The sequence below is a fragment of the Mesoplodon bidens genome (assembly GCF_964165515.1).
Source record: "Mesoplodon bidens genome assembly, chromosome: 17".
Classification (NCBI taxonomy): domain Eukaryota; kingdom Metazoa; phylum Chordata; class Mammalia; order Artiodactyla; family Ziphiidae; genus Mesoplodon; species Mesoplodon bidens.
The window spans coordinates 68,181,362-68,202,058 of record NC_138174.1 but is presented as its reverse complement, the minus strand read 5'-3'; the positions used below and the strand labels follow the sequence as shown (position 1 = coordinate 68,202,058).

General features: G+C 39.1%; 1 protein-coding gene across 1 annotated transcript in view; it reads left to right on the top strand.

The window, feature by feature from the left end:
* Positions 1-20,697, top strand: part of NALCN (sodium leak channel, non-selective) — a 261,820-nt gene that overhangs the window by 72,391 nt on the left and 168,732 nt on the right. Inside the window, exons 8-10 of the mRNA XM_081214587.1 lie at positions 9,384-9,526; positions 9,655-9,759; positions 18,007-18,093. Coding sequence (XP_081070713.1) covers positions 9,384-9,526; positions 9,655-9,759; positions 18,007-18,093 — 335 coding nt within the window. The remainder of the gene's footprint in view (positions 1-9,383; positions 9,527-9,654; positions 9,760-18,006; positions 18,094-20,697) is intronic.

Here is a 20,697-nt window from a genome sequence, read left to right as displayed (position 1 = left end):
TTCAAGATACTAATTGCCAGTCAACACAAGGATCAGCATTTGTCTTTAAGTACCAGGAAGTAACGGTGAGACCTGAAAAGCCAAATCAAGGACTTGCTTTTCCACTTGTTTCCAACGTCAGAAAATATTTATATCCAAATATGATGTAGGGCTTCCCTGGTGGCGCAGTGGTTGAGGGTCCACCTGCCGATGCAGGGGACACGGGTTCGTGCCCCGGTCCGGGAAGATCCCGCATGCCGCGGAGCGGCTGGGCCCGTGAGCCATGGCCGCTGAGCCTGCGCGTCCAGAGCCTGTGCTCCGCAACGGGAGAGGCCACACAGTGAGAGGCCCGCGTACTGCAAAAAAAAAAAAAAAAAAAAAAAAAGTAAAGAGATGGAGAAAGATGTACCATGCTAACACTAATGAAAAGTAAACAGGAGTAGCTATGTTAATTTCAGACAAAGCTGACTTCAGAGCAAGAAAAGTTATCAGAGAGAAAGATGGGCATTGTATAATAATATGGGGTCAGTTCTCCAAGAAAACACAACTGTCCTTAATGTATACGCACCTAACAACAGAGCATCAAAGATATCAGTCCTTCCCAATGCGAGGTAAAGATCCAATGCAATCCCAATCAAAACCCCAACATGTGGTCTTGTGGATGGCAACAAACCAATTCTACAGTGTATATGGAATGGGCAAAAGACCTAGAATAGTCAGCATAACACTGAGAAAGAACAAAGTCTGAGGACTGACACTACTCAAATTCAAGATTTAATCTAAAGCAGTATCAGGATAGTGTGGTATTGGCAGTAAAATAGAAACTAGGTCAATGGAACAGAATAGACAGCCCCCAAAAATATACCCACAAAAATACAGTCGATTGGTCTTCAACAAAGAAGTAAAAGCAATTCTATGGAAAAAGGATGGTCTTGTCAACAAATGGTGCTGTAAGTACTGGAGATTCACCCGAAGAAAAGATGAATCTAGATACATCCAGTACAGCTTTCAGAAAAATTAGCTCAAAATGGGTCATAGACATAAGTGTAAAATGTAAAACTATAAAACTGTAGAAGATCACGTAGGAGAAATATCTAGGTGACCTTGGGTTTGGCAGTGATTTGGGGTTTGGCAACACCAGAAGCATGATACGTAAGAGAAAAAATAACTCAGTTGGACTTCTTCAAATCAATAACTTCTATTATGCAAAAAACACTCTTAAGAGAATAAAAAGACAAGCCACAGACTAGAGAAAAAACTTGAAGAACACATATCTGATGAAAGACTTGTATTCAAAATATACGAAGAACTCTTAAAAGCTCAACAGTAAGAAAACAAACCAATTTAAAAATGGGCAAAAAACGGACATCTCACCAAAGAAGATAAGCACATGGCAAATAAGCATATAAAAAATGCTCACCATCATATGTAATTAAAGAATTCCCAATTAAAACAACGAGATTCTACTACACATCTCTCAGAGTGACACAAATCCACAACACTGACAATACCAAATGCTTATGAGAATGTGGAACAGTAGGAACTTTCATTCATTGCTGGTGACAATGCAGAATGGTACAGCCACTTTAGAAGACACTTGGTCAGGTTTTTTTTTTTTTAAGCTAAATATAGTCTCACTATATGATTGAGCAATTATGAATTGAAAACATATCCACACAAAAACCTGCATGTGATTGTTTATAACAGCTTTATTCCTAATTGACAAAAACTGGAAGCAACCAAGATGCCCCCTCATAGGGTATAACTTGAGATAAACAAACTGTGGTACATCCATACAAGGACTACTGTTCAGCAGTAAAAAGAAATGAGTTGTCAAGCCACCAAGAGACACAGAGGAATGATAACTGCATATTGCTACGTGAAAGAAACTAGTCTGAAAAGCTGTTACTCTAAGATTCCAACTATATGACAGTTTGGAAAATGCAAAACTGTAGAGATAGTGAAAAAGTCAGTGGTTGCCAGGGTTTCAGAGAAGGGTGAGGGTTAACTAGGTGTAGCACAGTGGACTTTTAGGATGGGGAAACTATCCTGTATGATACTGTAATAGTGGATACATAATATTATGTATTTGTCAAGACCGATCTAACTGTACAACACAAAGAGTGAACTATAATGTAAACTATGGACTTGAGTTAATAATAATGGCTCAACATGGGTTCACAAATTTAGCAAAGTACCACACTAATGCGAGAGGTTAATAGGGTGCAGAGAGAGGGGATAAATGGGAATTCTTGGTGCCGTCTACTCAGTTTTCCTGCAAGCCAGAACTACTCTTAATAAGTGAAGTCTAGGGCTTCCCTGGTGGCGCAGTGGTTGGGGGTCCGCCTGCCGATGCAGGGACACGGGTTCGTGCCCCGGTCCGGGAAGATGCCACATGCAACGGAGCGGCTGGGCGCGTGAGCCATGGCCGCTGAGCCTGCGCGTCTGGGGCCTGTGCTCCGCAACGGGAGAGGCCGCAACAGTGAGAGGCCCGCGTACAGCAAAAAAAAAAAAAAAAAAAAAAAAGTCTATTAATTCTCTGGAAAGTTTTTACTATTTGCTCACATTCTTATCTCACCTATGTAGAATTCTGGTTTACATTGGAAATGCTGGCCTAGTAGGAAAACATAGTATCTTGCTTCCTTGTTAACACAGCTTTTAATACATGAGAACTGTTTTTCAATCTTAGTGTAACCTTAAGAAATCTAAACTTATATCTGTGACACATCCAAAAAATAAATCTAAACCAGTTGAAAAACTGAATTTTAAAACCTGTTTTAGTCTTAGGAGTCTATGGAAGAAAATAGGCAGCAAATACAGGAAAAATTCTGTGAATATTTTTGTACACATAATATCAATGTGAAGATATATGACCAAATATTTGCCTATGTATAGTTTAAAATTTTTAACAATAAGTAATTATTTCCTATTCAGTTGTAACTGTTCGATTATAGTATTAATATGAATTATATTAGAACATGTTCTTGTTTTCGGTTTTATATTATATCAGTGGTTAAATCAATATAATTAAATCTTTCATTGTAAATTATGGAAATTGTATGTTTATCATAACACAAACAAGAACTTTATTTTTAGTTAAAGCCATATGTTACTTGTATTTCTTATCTCATTTATTGTTAATTACATTTGGTCAATATCACTCAGGTGTCTTTCTTCTATCCCACTTAGACCTGAATCAGATTTTAAAATGCCTCTCAACAAAAAAGTAAAATTATTTAATTCCAATCTTGGTTGATCTTTCTATCCTTTGCCTATTTACTAGTTCAGTTTTATTTAAAAATAAAACCAATTCTCACTATTGTGACTATTCTGAGGTAGACTGACCAACTTCACCTTAAAGTTAATTTGTATTTTCCTTGCTTGGGCCTGGTAATGCAGAGATATGAACCATGTGTGTCCCCAGATATGAAGACAAGAAAGTCTTAGTACTTCTTCCAAATGCTTGGTTCTAATTTTGGACTATTATGAAAGTCTAATGTCATAACTGGTAACTCCCTAAGAATTACATGATGTTCTGGCCTTTTTGCCTTGATTTCTTTTGAGTGTACTTTCCAATAGATTTTTCACAAGTGAGTGACAAAGCTATAACACTCTAAAAGAAACCACATTTCCTACATGGTATGTTTTGCTTGCTTTTTGAGAAAATTTTAAAAGCTACTAAAGAACATTTATTTAGTGTGTTAGTGGTGACCAGCAAGTACCATTATGGCCAGAGTCTGAGGCCCAGGAAGGTCATATAGGTTAGAAGCAGCGGACAGTTTGAATGCTAGGGAAGGTCACTGAAAGCTAACTACGGCTAAGCATAGTTTTGTTTTGTTTTTTAATCAACTGATGGAAAATAAATTTCCAAGAAGCTCTTCTGATCTAAAATCACTGCTCTTCAAAGGCAGGGGCGTGACAGTTACCTATCATGACCCCTGCTTTGCTGCTCTTATTCCCAGCCTCCGTGGACATTGCCCAGCTCCAGAGGCAGGGACTGTTTTAGTTGGCATATGGGCTCGGCATCCTTGGAACTGCTCTACTTTATGCCTAAACTTTCCTGCCAATGTCAGCATCAGCCTTGTCAACACTTCTTTTCCATTTGTGAATACTGTAGTTAAAGCTTTCACCTCTCCTTTTCTAGAAGTATTTTGTATTTAGCACTTGGGTGTTCAGAAATTCTCTCTCTGAAGAAATACATTTCAACTAAGAATCTTGATGACTTATAAAAGAACTTTCACTTAGAAAATATATATAAACATGTGGGTTTTTTTTTCCATATGGCCTTTGATCTTGTCGCAAAGCTTTAGTGCTGTGAACAGTAAGGTTTAAGGTAACCGACAAAGTGGTCTCACCAGTGAGGCAAAGTTGTGTCAAAAGAGGGCTTAAATGTTTAAAAAAAAAAATTATAAGCAAAAATTCAGCTCAAAACCCATAAGGTTTCTAAATACATTTTGAAGCATTTAGAAGAAAAGAAGTCCTTTTGTGTTTGCTCCATGTTCTGGAAGAGCAATAAAAAATGTTACTTAAGGGCTTCCCTGGTGGCGCAGTGGTTGAGAGTCCGCCTGCCGATGCAGGGGACACGGGTTCGTGCCCCGGTCCGGGAAGATCCCACATGCCGCGGAGCGGCTGGGCCTGTGAGCCATGGCCGCTGAGCCTGCGTGTCCGGAGCCTGTGCTCCGCAACGGGAGAGGCCACAGTAGTGAGAGGCCCGTGTACCGCAAAAAAAAAAAAAAAAAAAAAATGTTACTTTGTTTTGTAACTCAGTGGCCACTCGGCAATCCTCAGGCTGAATGCCCGTGGATCGATCATCAGCTAAGCATGTGGATGAGTTGTGTATAGATTATTATAATCATAAAGTTATACCACAGTCTATCAGGGGAAATACTTGTGATAATTAGTTTGGAAATATAGTTTAGTAAAATTAAACATAATTTCAAGGAAGAGAAAACATTTTCATGAAGGTTTTCTTCGTTAGAAAGGTGACATCATCCCAAGTAACTTATTATTGTTGATTTACTTAACAAACCTCTGTAAGTCAGGGTGGGCCTTCCTTGCTGTGTTGGTCTCCTGACCTTCCTCACACTTCATATATCTGGATACATCCAGCCTTAGCGACAAAGTTGATTATGCTGAATCCAGATGTCCACCTTAAGAATACACATCTCTCTTATTGTTTTTTTTTAACTTAACATAGTATGTGTTTTTAACTGTCTCATGACAAATAGATATACTTTTTAATCACCACTGTTGGGTAAAATTTATTATCACCTGAGTTCCATCCATCAGATTTGAGGATACAGCTCAGGTGAAGAGGTAAATGGGGAGATGGTGAGGGGCAGTTTGGTGGAATAGGAACCCCAAGTTTGTGGCTTGTTTAGTTATCACCACAATTTCATGACCCTGTCATTTGAAAGTCAGATGACTCAATGGTGTCATGTAATGTATGACTCGAAGACACAATAAGGAATATTCCCAGGACACAGTCAATTTCTCCCTTTTTTTCATGGAAAAAGAGTTCACAGAAGACAACCAAGCAGTAAATATAATCCTAAAGATAGTCAAAACAGATTGGAATATAATTTTGTTCAGAGCTATTAAAAAAATCCTCTACTATGTCTCAATATAGGCAGCCTGTAGAGAGTTCCCAGGTGAGGATTTATCTTCTAAATGTAGACGTGTGGGTCTTTTTAGCTAGCAAATTCAAACCACCATAGGAAGAGGTCAAGAAGAATGAATGAAGTTAAGAGAATTGATGAGCTGAGTGTCACTGTTGGGATTTTGTTTCTTATATGGCTTGCATATAAACTTGTGCTTTGAGATTTTGGGGTCTAAGAAAGCCATGCTGTTCCAGGAGCTTCCCAGAAATATTTTTGGAGCAGGCCACACGGGCTTCAGAAAGAGAATGCATTCTATTTCCAGGTGCTATTGTAGAATCATTATTCATTTAACAAAAGTGTGGTCTTTTCAGCTAGAAATTTTAGTTCCATAATTCAAATGGACTAAAAATATTCTGGAGTATAACTAGAAAAAGTGTTTTGTATGTATCAATATGTTGTTTTCTAGCAATGTCCCATTCTGGATTGAACAATAGAGGAAAACTTTCCTGTTTCTCTATAGCATGAGCTTTTAAATTGATACATGTGTATGTGTTTTAAGTGAATTGTGAAAATCAGCCAAATATAAAGTCAGTTATAAAATAGTTCCCTTTGTTTCCAAATTATCTGTGTAATATTTATGCCAAGGATGAATCAATTAAAAAAAACAAGTATATGAGGAAGGCCTTCCTGTGTCTCTCTACTATATGATCATTGTTTTATTTATCACCAGTTCTGGAGTGTTTCTCAATGCCAAGTCCAGAAGTGAAAGATACAGTTTTAAGTTAGAGTGCTGACACCTAGCGAGAGAGACCAACAAGGCAACAGAAGTCAGTGTGACAAGTGACAGGATACGGGTGAGCTCAGGCCTCTCTGGGTGGAGCAGCATCACGAGTGGCCTGAGGGCAGAGGAGGTGAGCTGGGCTGGAGGACCACAGGGGAGCTGGCAGAGAGGACCCAAGAGCAGCACCGGGGCAGCCACAGGGGGCAGGATGCGCAAAGTCAGTGTGAGCAGCAACAGTTCATGCTGAGGGTTGTCGGCTTCTCACAGAAAGTAAGAAGATCATAAATTTTATTTTGTCAGTTTAAACATTGGAAAGCCTCTTCCAAAGGGATTTTCTTTTCGTACATTTGTCGAAGTCAGGAGCAGGAAAGTGGTGAGGAAGGGCTGTCTTATTCCACTGCCTTTGCTCTTGCAACTCAGTGACATCCCCAAAGCCTTTGATCGCATCGTTCATGTACACGGGAAACACTTTTTTCAATAATAATAAGCATTTTCTCAGGGAGTTTTTTGGTTCCATTTTGACAAGTGTCTCATCTCTTTGTAGCAACAAACCTTGCTCTCTGAGCTGTACTGAAGGTTCCTACTTTTCTTTCTTCGGTATCGAATTAGGAAAAATGGAGTGAAAGCTTCAAGATTACTCATTGAACATACTATTTTTTACTTAATTTCAAATAGCATCTTCCCTGGAGATGTAATAAAGAAAGATGTGCGCAAGTTAGAGGAAGGATAATTTTTAGTATTCCTTTCACATTTAATCTTATATTGATGATCCTCGTATTTTACCTGTAAATGCTCAATTGGTAAAGCAATTAAACTTTAATGGTAATTCATAATGGATTTCTGCAGCCACTTTTCTTTTTTAGTTCACATAACTAGAAAAAAATAAGGGACTTAAATTACATCATGTTAAAATTGTCCTTCGTATTCAGGCCATAAAAGCAAAAACGTTGTATATTTTTAGTACGTAGGGATCATTAATGGAAACAGTCACTTCTGTTTTCTGTTGCCATTTTGTATTTGGTGTGTGCTGTTCCTCTGTGAATCTTTCTCTTAAAAGTTATATTCTGGTATGAGTTCCTCAATAGACTATAAACTTAGCCATCATAGCCCCTCAGAAAATAATTATCGATAACTTCATTTGAATTGAGGATAAGAGAAAATAAGGTCTTTCTGAAGCCCCGGTGCCAAGCAAGAGAATATATAAGTAAATGGTAAAGAAAAAAAGAGTTTAAGACCTGGGGCCTGATGATGTGGGTTTAGATTTCTGGTTTTGTTTCTTTTTAACTCAGACAACTTCATTATCTAGTGACCTTCACTTTGCTTTTCTGTACAATGTGATGGATATTATCTGTGCTTATACCCACCTACCCATCTACCTGCCTAGTTAGACAGGGATTTCCTTAGCATTTAAGTATGTGAAAGAGCCTTGAAACTAAACGCGTTCTACAAATACTAGTTGCTATGGCAACAACTTACCAATGTACCAAATATGATTCTTAGAATGAGAGGCAGTGCATATATGAAGTTATATTTTACATAAACCACGTAACACAGATCAGTGCCTAATAGGCATTCACCAAACAGGGATCCTCTTTCCCTCTTTCTCTCAGCTTTTCTTTCAAGCCTTGTTACTCCCCATTCGTCCCCATTTGCTGCTACACTTTTCTGCTGTTCTGGGTGCTTTCAAATTCACTGATGTTCTGGTTCTTCTTCCTGCATGCACAGGCCCAGAGAGGCAGTCAGACATCAGGCAAATTTAGTAACCTTCTTAGTTTGGACATTTGATTGTATGCACATTCTAATTTTAAATTAGCACATATATGGGTGGATATTGGCTTTATATTCTATAATAATTTAACTCGTTTATAGCAGTGGAATTTGTTGAGGTACCAATGTTTACCAGTTTTATGAATAAAAACCCATATCATATTTGTTTTGTAAACAACTTCAACTGAGTACTATATTTTTTATTTGTATGGTTTTTCACAAAATAATGAGCAGTTATTTTCATTGTTTATAATAATGCCTAAAACTTATTGAGCGCTCATCAAATGTCAGTGCTTGACAGAAACGAAATCATTTAATCCTCACAATACTTTGTGGTACATCTTAATTATTATTTCCCCATTTTACAGATGGGGAAACTAAGCCACAGAAAAGATGTCAGGAGACAGGATATTATCACAGTTAAATATGCAGGTCCTCGTTCCTGAGTGCCTGGGTTAATTCTAGTTCCCCTAATTATCATGTGTGCATCCTTAGACAAATTTCCTACACTTTATGTGCCTTAGTTTTCCTATCTGTAAAATAGGGAAATAATGACACATACTCATAATGCCGTGAGGATTAAACACTGGCTTTCCTCTGAATGACATTTTAGATTCTCTTAACCATACGTTCAATCTGCCCACATATTGTTCCCTTTTCCTTCTTTTCATTATCAGTAGTATTTTCAATGAGGCAATTCTCGTAGACGATACAAAGTACTCTTTAATGATTTACTAACTTACGCTTTGGTGTTCAGTGTAAACACCATGGAATCCAAAGACGGGCTCCATCACATGAATTTTTGGAGCCTAAGATACTTTACTTCTCCCCATGAGAACGTGATTTCAGATGAAACGCAGTTCTCGGACTTATTTCAAGTGCTTTTCAGCACACTGAAAGTGTTAAGCCCCGAGTGGCAAGCGTACATGGTACACATCCTTTTTTATTATATCTTTACTTGGCTTGATTGTTAGTGTTCTCTTCCTCATTGTTAAATGCATTTAACAGCGAAATCTGTAACCTAAAATTCTTTCATTGCTAGAGATATTAAAACTGCCCTGGCTTGAAGTCAGAAGCAACTTTATCCAAATCCTAAGAGTAAGAGCAATAAAATGTTGCATGTGATTTGAGTCCCTTTAGAAGAGCTTTTGTCATTGAGAAAATGAGCATGGATAAATATTGATTGTGTTTCTGAAAAACGTTTTCTCATTTCAAAAGTCCACCCCAGCTTAGCCGGCTCCCCTCTCTCTCGACAGGCACCAGCATCTTCACCGTGTACGAGGCTGCATCCCAGGAAGGCTGGGTATTCCTCATGTACAGAGCCATCGACAGCTTTCCCCGCTGGCGTTCCTATTTCTACTTCATTACCCTTATTTTCTTCCTTGCCTGGCTTGTTAAGGTACTCTAAAATTTAGTACCCATCCAGTCCATGCTTCTGACAGTTTCTGCAGATCTTGTGTTTGTTTTCGGTTGCCCTCACTCCCTCACGCCCAGTCTCGGTAAATGTGGTTTGTCATTTTCTTTCAGAATGTGTTTATTGCTGTCATCATTGAAACATTTGCAGAAATCAGGGTACAGTTTCAACAGATGTGGGGATCGAGAAGCAGCACTACTTCGACAGCCACGACGCAGGTACGGTATCCGGAGATGATGATGTCACCCACTCGAACTGGGCGTGTCCCTCTGCACCACCCTGGAAATTGATGGAACTTGATGGGACTTGAGAAACCCTGTTATCACCAAATTCTGCAATCAGATTCACTGAGGGAGCTGCTTAAAAATAACAGGTGCAGAGCCCCAAACCCAGAGCGACCAAATCAGATTTTCTGGGTGATGGGGCAAGGGCACCTATATTTTTAACAGCCCCGTGGGTGGGTTTGACAGAAAACCAGGCTTATCATCATATTTATTATGTACCTTTGATTTGATTCTACCATCACATGTCCTCCAAGGACTTGCTGATAAAATATAGCAACTGTGGAATTCCCCATTTTAAAATATTCACGTAATTGAAACCAATATAATGGCCCTTATGTATAGGATTAGAATTTTTCAGAAGGAAAATTTATTTCATTCAGAATGAACCAATCACAATATAATAAATTATGAAGAAGACCCCTCCATCCCAAATGCATGCCTGTGAATTTTGAGGAATTACTGCGTATTCAGAAGGTCTCCACTATGCTCCCGAGAAATTGGAAGTATCCCAGAATTTGACTAAAAGTGGCATGGCATTTATTACATAAGAGGGCAATTCAGATCCAATGTCTTTTGTTTTTATTTTTGGTTTGGTTTTGTGTGTTTGTTTTTTGGTGGTTAGAAAGAGGAAGAATAGGTTTATATATCTTCTTCTGGTATCAATCTTAATAAAAAAGAGAGAAAATAAGAATTGAGAATGAAATTACTTTATGCCTTGCAACTATTGCTTTAATGTTAAATTTTAAGAGAAATTTAACATAAGTTTGTAAATACTTACACAGGTCTGTTAGGACAAATGTATCTGTGAAAGATCCGAGGTACAAATTTTACTTTGAAAATCTCCAAATTGAACTTTTAATAATTATATTTATATAATTATTACTTTTAAGACAATATATTATTTTAAAAAAATAATTGTATTTATGCCTATGTATTAAAATTATAAAGAAAAGGATTCAGGATAGTGGCTCACTGGGAGTGGGGATGAGGAAGCAGAGGAATAAAATTAAGAAGTGCAAAGGTAAAAAATAAAATTTATATTTAATAACTAATAGTGAAAATGCTATTAAACATGCTAATATTTGGAGGAGCCTTGGGCAGTATTTTTATGATGTTGTGAAAGTTCAAATGGTCTAGTTCATTATAGATGAAATAGTATTTATATTATTCAGTTTTGTCAAACAGCTATTCAAACTGCCATGAAAGATTTTTTTAAGTGTTATCTAGGTTATGTCACAGATGGCATGTAGGAAAACCTTCAGTGAGTCCGCCACATCTAGTACTCATTTCTTCTCTCATCTTTTTAGTGAACTATGAGAAATCGTAAAGTTTCAAGTCCATTCTGACATGTCTTTTAAATAGAGTGACGGCCTCGTGAAGGTGTGTTTTCCAGTATAGACATTGAGAACGAAGTGGGACATAGAACTATGAACTCCACACAGAATTCACATTCGATATTCCTGAGAGATGACCTAAAATGTCTTTAAAACCATATAGTGCTTATTAAGTAACTCTTATTTGTAAAACCACAGCTGGAAAAGTGGTGTTTGGAAGTGCCACCGAATCACAATAGAAAGTGAAATGTGGAGAGACTGTGAACACAGTTGTATAAAATTGCTTTGATGCAAAATTGTCCTTAATCAGGAGGAATAAGGGGGTAATTCAGACGTAGTGCATCTAGGTATTCAGCAGAGGTAATCACACAGAGAATTGTGAAAAACCTTCATTAAGAAAAGTGCTGTGGCTGAGGACCTGGTTGCTAAGCAACCGAAGCTCCAGCAGCAGCCTCTCTGGTAAAACACCACTTGGGCTGCCTGGCAACAGGCCGCAGGCCCCGCCCATCCCCTCGCCAGCCACTCAGCAAGTGTTCCAGATGCTTTTGTGTGTGTGGAAGGGAGAGGCATCATTTGCCATGATTCTGTTACGTTTGTAAAATCAGAGACAGCTCTGCACAAAGGCCCTGTCGTTCGATGGTTTAAAACACTAAATCACAAGTTTCTAATTCTAACAGAACAGATGGGCTTTAAGGAAATAAAATAAAGATGGTTGTGTATTGTGAAGCACACAGCTTTTCAGAAATGAAGTCAGTTCTTGTCTTCCTCTAGTATGTGGGATGTCTGCAGTTGTTCTCTGTAAGTTATCCTCATAGGAGGGCAAAGAGGGTCCTGAGGATGGTGGACTTGTCGATATTTCTAAGTCCCTGGACTTTCCAGGAGGGCTGTGTGAGTAGAAAGAAAAACTATACACATTAACAGGATAAAGTAGGGGCTTTCTGACATCTTAAGAGATTCAACAGGAATTGGCTCTGATACGTTAAGAGGCAAAAGAGAATCAGTGATGAGAACTCTTTCTTTAAAATAACAAAGCAACCTGCCTCAGAGTCACAGCATAGAAACAAATTACAGAAAAATTAATGCCAGAGGTCTTATGGAGACCATTGTAGAGCAGGTAGCAGGAAAACGATGTGGAAATTTTCAGTTTAGTAGTCAGTAGTTTGCCTGAACTCTGTGGGGAGGGTGACTCTCGTACCTGCATAATCATTTGACACAGGTCACTGTTGCCACACGCTCAGTTATATGTTGGATTAAAGTGCAAGAGATTTGTACGTCCAGGTTATACTAGCCCCCTGTGTCAGCCCACAGTAGGACTTCCCATGCTACATGTTTGTAGGGGTGTTGCCCCAGAGGAAGGTGTTGGGATGGGCAGACGTGCTAGCGGAACACGTCCTGGGCATCGTGCGTGTCTGGTCCAGACTTGCACTCCCATTCTCTAATAGCCACCTCACCTCCGATACCTGTTGCCAGTCTTGTGGTTTTCTGATCTAGGCTGATTCACGGTAGGAATGAGCTCATCTCACTTTTCCTGGAAGAGAACTGTAAGAACTAAACTTCAGGGCCCTGCAAGGCTAAGTTCTGTATATATAGTGACAAGAGACACAAGGCAGCCTCCGGCAATCAATCCGTACCTAACTTTTATATACAAATCATGGCCCAGTAGGGTCATATTGAGGGACGGGTAAGCAGATACACTGATTGTCTAAAGAGAGCAGTAATTTCTGGGTCTGTCATTGTCTCTGACTGAGCACATTTCCTGGCCCATGTTTTCTGAATTAATAAGATACAAGACGGATAAGGGTGGAGGTGATAAAAGGACACAGGAATTCTTTCTCCTTTGTAGTTCCATGAACCGTCTCAGAATATGGGTTCCTACAATACTGGAACAACTTCTGTGTAAATGTGCAATACCGGCTTAAAGGCAGAAAGGCATAGATGAGAAGGCACATGATGGAAAATAAAAAGAATTTCTCCTCCATGAAAAGATGTGTACAACGTAATGCTCCAAAACAAAACTTGAGTAAAAATTTGTTTACTGCGTTCCAAGACTATTAGTTTCCACATGAATATACATCATTAAAATATGTGAGAAAGCAATTTAGTGAAAGCAGTTTCTGGGAAGGCTTTGGTAGAAGGTACAAAAGTGAGCTCCTTCTAATAAGAAACTATAGTAATGGAATAATACATTCATCATGGGAAGCCATACATGAGAATTATATCTTGTGAGTCTGAGTCATTGAGTATATTATTTAATTAAGAAATCAAGTCAAGTGTCCACCCTCATTATTTTGTGTGATAGTGACTACTACCTGTTTTTTAAGATGATTGATTTTGAAAGAACCCAAAGAGCATGGGATTTTCTTTTCATTACCAAATGTGTATGTGTGTCTTGGGTTTGGAATTTTAATTCAGTTGCTAGTGGTCACCCGTATTACCAAGATCCATTCTCTACCACCTCCCATTAGATAATCTGTTATTATTGTCATTGATGATGATATTCTGCCTAAAGTACAATAGAACAATCCGCAAAGCATTCTTAGCAAAATCAAGTGACCCTTTATAAAACACTGGCAGTTGCAAACAGGCAAACATGAGATGATTCTCAAGACTGAAACCTCCATGGATTCCCAAGTGATTGTACTAAGAGGAAAGTGCTCACGTGGTTACTGGTAATACTCCACTAACTCATAACACTTTATTACAGTAAATCACATATCTTGAGAGCTGCACTAAGCACTACGCTATTGGCTTTACAAGCAATCTTATTTAGTCTTCACAATAACATTGTGAAGTTGGTATTATTATTGTCTCTGCTTTGCAGATTAAAAAAGGACAAGGATTGGAAAGTTAATTATTTTATCCAGTATTACGTAACTGGTACGTGCTAGAATGGGGGCTCAAAACCAGCTTCCTGGGCTTCCCTGGTGGCACAGTGGTTGAGAGTCCGCCTGCCGATGCAGGGGACACGGGTCTGTGCCCCAGTCCGGGAAGATCCCACATGCCGCGGAGCGGCTGGGCCCGTGAGCCATGGCCGCTGAGCCTGCGCGTCCGGAGCCTGTGCTCCGCAGCGGGAGAGCCACAACGGTGAGAGGCCCGCGTACCGAGAAAAAAAAAAAAAAAAACACACCAGCTTCCTCAGCCATAAGAGTCTTCAGTTTTGCTCCCTGAGATCCTACCTCCTTTTAATTTGGTCATTACAGGCCCTGCTGTCAATGTGCTATCTTTTTTCTGGCTTCTCTTTTCTATTAAAACAAACAAAAAAAGGTTTTCTTGTTGACTGAAAGGTGGAGAAAGGGGTACTCTCATACATAATTACTAAGTGTGAATTAGAGCATCCTTTCTAGAAAATAGTTTGGCAATATGTGTCAAAAGCCTTAAAAACATTTAAACTATTTGACAAAGAGATTGTACTTCTAGGAATTTATCCTAAGAAAAATTCTGGTCAGTGCTCAAAGATATACATTTGAGAATGTTTATGGAGGCATTTCAGTAAAAAAGAAAGACAGAGAAAGAAAGAGAGAAAGAGAGAAAGAAAATTAACTCTAGCCATAAATTATTGATTATAAATTATGAAATTAGAATAAATGCAAGCCATTAAATCATGATTGAACTTTATTGATATGAAAATATGCAAATAACATATTAATGCAGTAAAAGGGTCTCATGTTTATATGTATATGTGGGGGGGGGCATAATATACCTGAAAGGTTAACTCTGAAATATTAGGGGTGCTTGTCTCTGGGGAATGGGCTTAAGATTTTTTTTTACAGCTCATACACATTTTCTAAGTATTTAATAGTAAACCTGTATTAATAATATAACGAGAGGAGAACAGTTAGTATCTTTAAAACTGAAATAAATCATTGGACATTCAAACTTAAGCCACTTGTGTTAACTTAGGTTCAGCTGCAAGGGACAAAAAGCCCCAAATAAGTGGCTTCTATAAGATAGAGTTCCTTTCTCTCTCATGTAAAGTTGGAGGATGTCATTCAAGGTTGTTACGGTGGTATGTGTTGCTATAGAACCAGAATCCTTCTACCTTTTTGCTCCGCCTTGCATCACTTCCATTCCCCAAATTGCCTCCTGGACTAAAATGGCTGCTGTAGCTCTAACTCTTACATCCATATTCCAAAGAGCAGGAAAGAAAAAAATAGAAAGTTTCTACTTTCATTTCATAGACCAGTGTGTATATATATATAATTACATGGTCAAGATGAGCTTCAAGAAAGGGAAAGAATGTCCTTTTTTTTTTTTTTTTTTGGTGGCCATAAAATTTTTCTTAGTTTGTAAGACAAGAAGAACAGATATGGAGGGACAGCTGGCAGCCCCTGCCCCTGCCACACTCCCCAAGGACTTCACCCTAGGATTCATGGCTCTGGATATCCCACCATGTGCCTCACGTAGCTACTGTTACATTAACCAATCCAAATGTTGTTGTATAATTCAGGGAACTAAAGAGAAATGGACCATGTTTGCATTTCCTTCACTTTATTTCACACAAAGAACTGACCTTGAGGGAGCACTTTTACTAACAATTAAATTGATTCATTTGATTTTAGTCTATTGGAAAAAAAACTCATTTAACAGAGAAAATTAGTCTGCTTCTGATGAAAGCACATATGTGCCCCAGGGATCCTTTGCTCCATGGTAAGAGAGTAGAGGATGCTTGTACAGAGGGTTCCTACCTCGTGACTGGCGGGATTGCTTTTGTCTTTTCTCCTTAAAAAGAGACTCCCAGACATTTGACAGATACTTTAAAAGGCACTTATGCATGTTTGCATCTCAACCAATGTATGTATTCTCAGAATGAGCCTATTTGTGATGGATGTGCTTGATTCTACCACTAAACTTACCTTTTAAAATTCATTCTAAAGGGAATCAGAATCCTGTAAATGGACAGCTGAGAAGAACCATTTGTAATTGGCATCTTGGATCAGAGAATCTTTGTGTAAATGTGCACCACCATTTTGTCATTTTAGAAATACATGTATGGCCTATGAATTTTGGCATTTGTCACTCTCCACCTCCCTTATTTTATAGAGGGCAAGTTTTCTTTCTGCAAATGATCTACTACCTCTGTTACCAGGAGTTTGAAATTATAATGATAAATCCTAGGTAATGGGATCTTTGCATCATCTCATGTTTTCCATCAACAGTTACCCTTTTGAACACAGACAGGGTCAGACGAACACGAACACATAAATATGGCAAAGGAAATGTTTATGTCTGTGAGATAGTGAGCTCAGGCTGGAATAAAACAGTGAGTGCTTGTAGTTGGTGTCTTTTCTTAGAAAAATAAAAATCCTTAATTCTACCCTATTCCACCACGCCCCTGCATGCACACGTAAGGAATTGAAAAGAAAATATATATTTGTGGTAAAATATTTATAAGTGGTACATGCTTTCCAGTGTAGTATATTATTGATAGATAACTAATTTTTTAAAATAAATCTATTTATTGATTTATTTATTTTTGGCTGCGTTGGGTCTTCATTGCTGCATGTGGGCTTTCTCTAGTTGCGGCGAGCAGGGGCTACTCTTCATTGTGGTGCACCGGCCTCTCATTGCAGTGGCTTCTCTAGTTGTGGACCATGGGCTCTAGGTGCACAGGCTTCAGTAGTTGTGGCTCGCAGGCTCAGTAGCTGTGACTCGTGGGCTCTAGAGCGCAGGCTCAGTAGTTGCGGCACCCGGGCTCTGTAGTTGTGTCTCATGGGCATGTGTGTCTCATGTGTCTCATGGGAAGCCCCTAGATAACTAATTTTTAAGGTGGTAGAATATGAGTAAGATAACCTACACATCCAGCAACCTGGATGTCTAATTCAATGACTGTCAGATTTTAGCATCCTGTACTATCCTGAATTTCATCATTTATGTCTTTTAAGCCAAAAGATACTACTTCTTCCCTTCATAAATATGTATACATAAAATTTCTGCTGAGCAGATTAATTGTGGCTTACACAAGCTAATTTCACAAAGTCTTTTAAGTGATTTGTAATTCTCCTACCATTAAAATAACATTCCCGGACTTCCCTAGTGGCGCAGTGGTTAAGAATCCACCTGCCAATGCAGGGGACACAGGTTCAAGCCCTGGTCCTGGAAGATCCCACATGCGACGGAGCAACTAAGCCCATGTGCCACAACTACTGAGCCCGCAAGCCACAACTACTGAAGCCCGCATGCCTGGAGCCCGTGCTCCACAACAAGAGAAGCCACCGCAATGAGAAGTCCACGCACCACAACAAAGAGTAGCCCCTGCTTGCTGCAACTAGAGAAAGCCCACACACAGCGACAAAGACCCACTGCAGCCAAAAATAAATAAATTAATTTAAAAAATAAAATAAAACAACATTCCCCTCTTTCCCTATGCTAAATGCACATTATATTATTTATCCTGAGAATATTTTTCTATTGGTTCAGTGAGAACTGTCTACTAAATAAAGATAAAAGTTTACCACTTTTTGTAAAAACACACCACGCTTTGGAATTCTAATTTTCATTTTCTCTGAGGTGTTATATATAATAATCAACATAATGGGGATAAAATACCTACTTTTAAAGTCTTGTGGAGAAGAAGATTTGGGCAGTTATATGCAAAGCATATGTAAGGCAGAAACGGCCTGATGCATAGCAAGTGCTCAATTAATGCAAGCTATAATCTTTATTATGATTATTCACTTAAGTTTACAGTGTTAAAATGGACATCATTGGAATGACTCATGTTCTAAATATAAAGCCATAAGAAGACAAATCTTTGATAACAAAGGAAACGTAAAAAGCTGCAGACAAAGTTAGAGTTCTTGATGTTCCATTGTAAGTGTCTCTGACGCATTTCCCCTTTGTCTTGAAGATGTTTCACGAAGACTCCGCTGGCGGGTGGCAGCTGGTAGCCGTAGATGTCAACAAACCCCAGGGACGTGCCCCAGCTTGCCTCCAGGTGCGGTATGATGCCATTTCTAAAAGTTACCCCCAAAGGTCTTTGATTTGATTTTATATGAGGAAATCTACAGCTCTCCAAGCTCTAGATCCACCCAAATTTATGGGCAATGTTACACTCCATCCTGTATTCCCGGGACCTGGCATCCTTTTTAGATAACACACTAGGGATTTGGTAAATTTCTGGTAAATGAACGCACACAGGTAAAAGCAGGCCAGTGGTAATGAATTGATGAAGAATTTTGTTGTCTCATTAAACCTTGCAAAGGGATTCTTCTGCAAAGGCCTGAATTGTTTGGGGCCGGGGGCAGTCAAGATCACAATTCACTTACTTGAGTACCTCACCATGTACGCAGGAAGGAAATGTCTTGAATATGTAGTCTGTTGTTCTGCGTCTGCAAGCTCTCCAAGCAGCGTGGTATAATAAAGGCACTTCCTTAACAAAGTGCACCTGCAGCAGACACGAGGCGATGGGATTGCAGGGGGGCCCAAAGTCCTGGCAAGCGACCGGAGGATGGGCCATGAGGTCTCTGGCCTGTGAACCTTCTGGACTTACCTTCTGCTCTGAGCTCCCCAGAAAGCCTAATAAAATCCTTTTCTTCAGTGGACCACAGAGGCCTCTTCTCTTTCATGTGCCCCCTCCCTGCCCACCAATAGCAGTAACTCATTCAAAACAGCATCACCTTAACAAGAGCGGCATCCCTGCCGTTCCAGGGCTTTTTGTATTTCCATTTGCCTCCTCTTTAAGGGTGAAAACTCAAGCTGTCCCATGTTGGGAGCAGAAAACTGATTCTTCCTCCTGGAGAATTTTCTTTTCTTCACCCTCTTTCTATTTTCAGTTGTAAATCCTCTTCCTACAAGGGGACTGCTTCTTATAGTTTTTCATATCCCCCCCTATAATTTGGGGAAAGGTTTATCACCTGCTTCAGGATGAGAACACATCTTCTGTCTTTCTTTCGGATCTTTCCCCAGGTGGGGACTGGTGCATTTCAAGGATTGGTACACAAGTAGCAAAATACTGTCCTCTGAACCTCTCCTGTGGGCTACATCTATATGGCTGTTTAATCATATAGTTATTTGTTTGTATCCATTAAAAGGATAGAGCAGGGGCTTCCCTGGTGGCGCAGTGGTTGAGAGTCCGCCTGCCGATGCAGGGGACACGGGTTCATGCCCCAGTCTGGGAAGATCCCACATGCCGCGGAGCAGCTGGGCCCGTGAGCCATGGCCACTGAGCCTAAGCGTCCGGAGCCTGTGCTCTGCAACGGGAGAGGCCACACAGTGAGAGGCCCACGTACCGCCAAAAAAAAAAAAAAAAATAGTATAATAATAATAATATATATATATATATATATATATACACACACACACACACACACACACAACATCTTCTCTATCCATTCCTCTGTTGATGGACACTTAGGTTGCTTCCATGTCTTGGCTGTTGTAAATAGAGCTGCAGTGAACATTGGGGAGCATGTATCTTTTTGAATTAGAGTTTTCTCTGGATATATGCCCAGGAGTAGGATTGCTGGATTACATGGTAGCTCTATTTTTAGGTTTTTAAGGAACCTTCGTAGTGTTCTCCATAGTAGTTGCACTAGTTTACATTCCCACCAACATTGTAGGAGGGCTCCCTTTTCTCCGCACCCTCTCCAGCATTTATTATTTGTAGCTATTTTGATGATGGCCATACTGACTGGTGTTAAGTGGTACCTCATTGTAGTTTTAATTTGCATTTCTCTAGTAATTAGAGCTATTGAGCATCTTTTCATGTGCTTGTTGGCCATCTGTGTGTCTTCTTTGGAGAAATGTCTATTTAGGTCTTTCTGCCCATTTTTGGATTGGGGTGTTTGGTTTTTTGATATTGAACTGCGTGAACTGTTTGTATATTTTGGAAATTAAGCCCTTGTCGGTCGCTCTTTTTATTTTTAAAACGAGCAAAATGTGAGTGTGTTCTTCTAAAATGACTTTTAAACTGTAGAAATAAAATAAAAAGTAAGAGTTTGCTTTAACTTCTTCCGAGTATCCTCCCTCATTCCACTTCCCAGAGGTAACCTAGTGGTCAGTGTTAGAAGCCAGTCTCCTAAGACCCTTTACCCCTGAATTTAAACATTATATCTCTTCTATAAAACAGCATTTCTGCCTCCCGGAGGCCCTGTCATTTGCACATAGTGTTTCCTCTTTCTAGAACACTCTTCTCTCCCATTCAGAATTCAGAATTCAGCTCAGATGTCACTTTCTTAAGGAAGCCTTCTTCGTCCTCAAAGAAACAGATCAGGTAGCCCAGTTATATGTGCCCATATCCTCCTATGCTTTTCTTTTGTGTTTATCATAATTTTAATTTTAAAAATTTAATGGTATAATTTGTTATTTAATGTCTGCTTTTCCAACCAGAGGAAACTCCATGACAATAAGAATCATAACGGTCATGGTCAGCATGTGAAATAAATACATCTGTGTTTAGAAATGTAGTCTTGGGAATAACAGTTGAAAAGAATCAAAACCAATTCCTACCTACTAAAAAAGTAGAATTTATAGGAATGAAGCATTTGAACAGCTGTAATTAAATTGAGTTAGTGATTTGGCCATTTGTTGAAAAAGATTG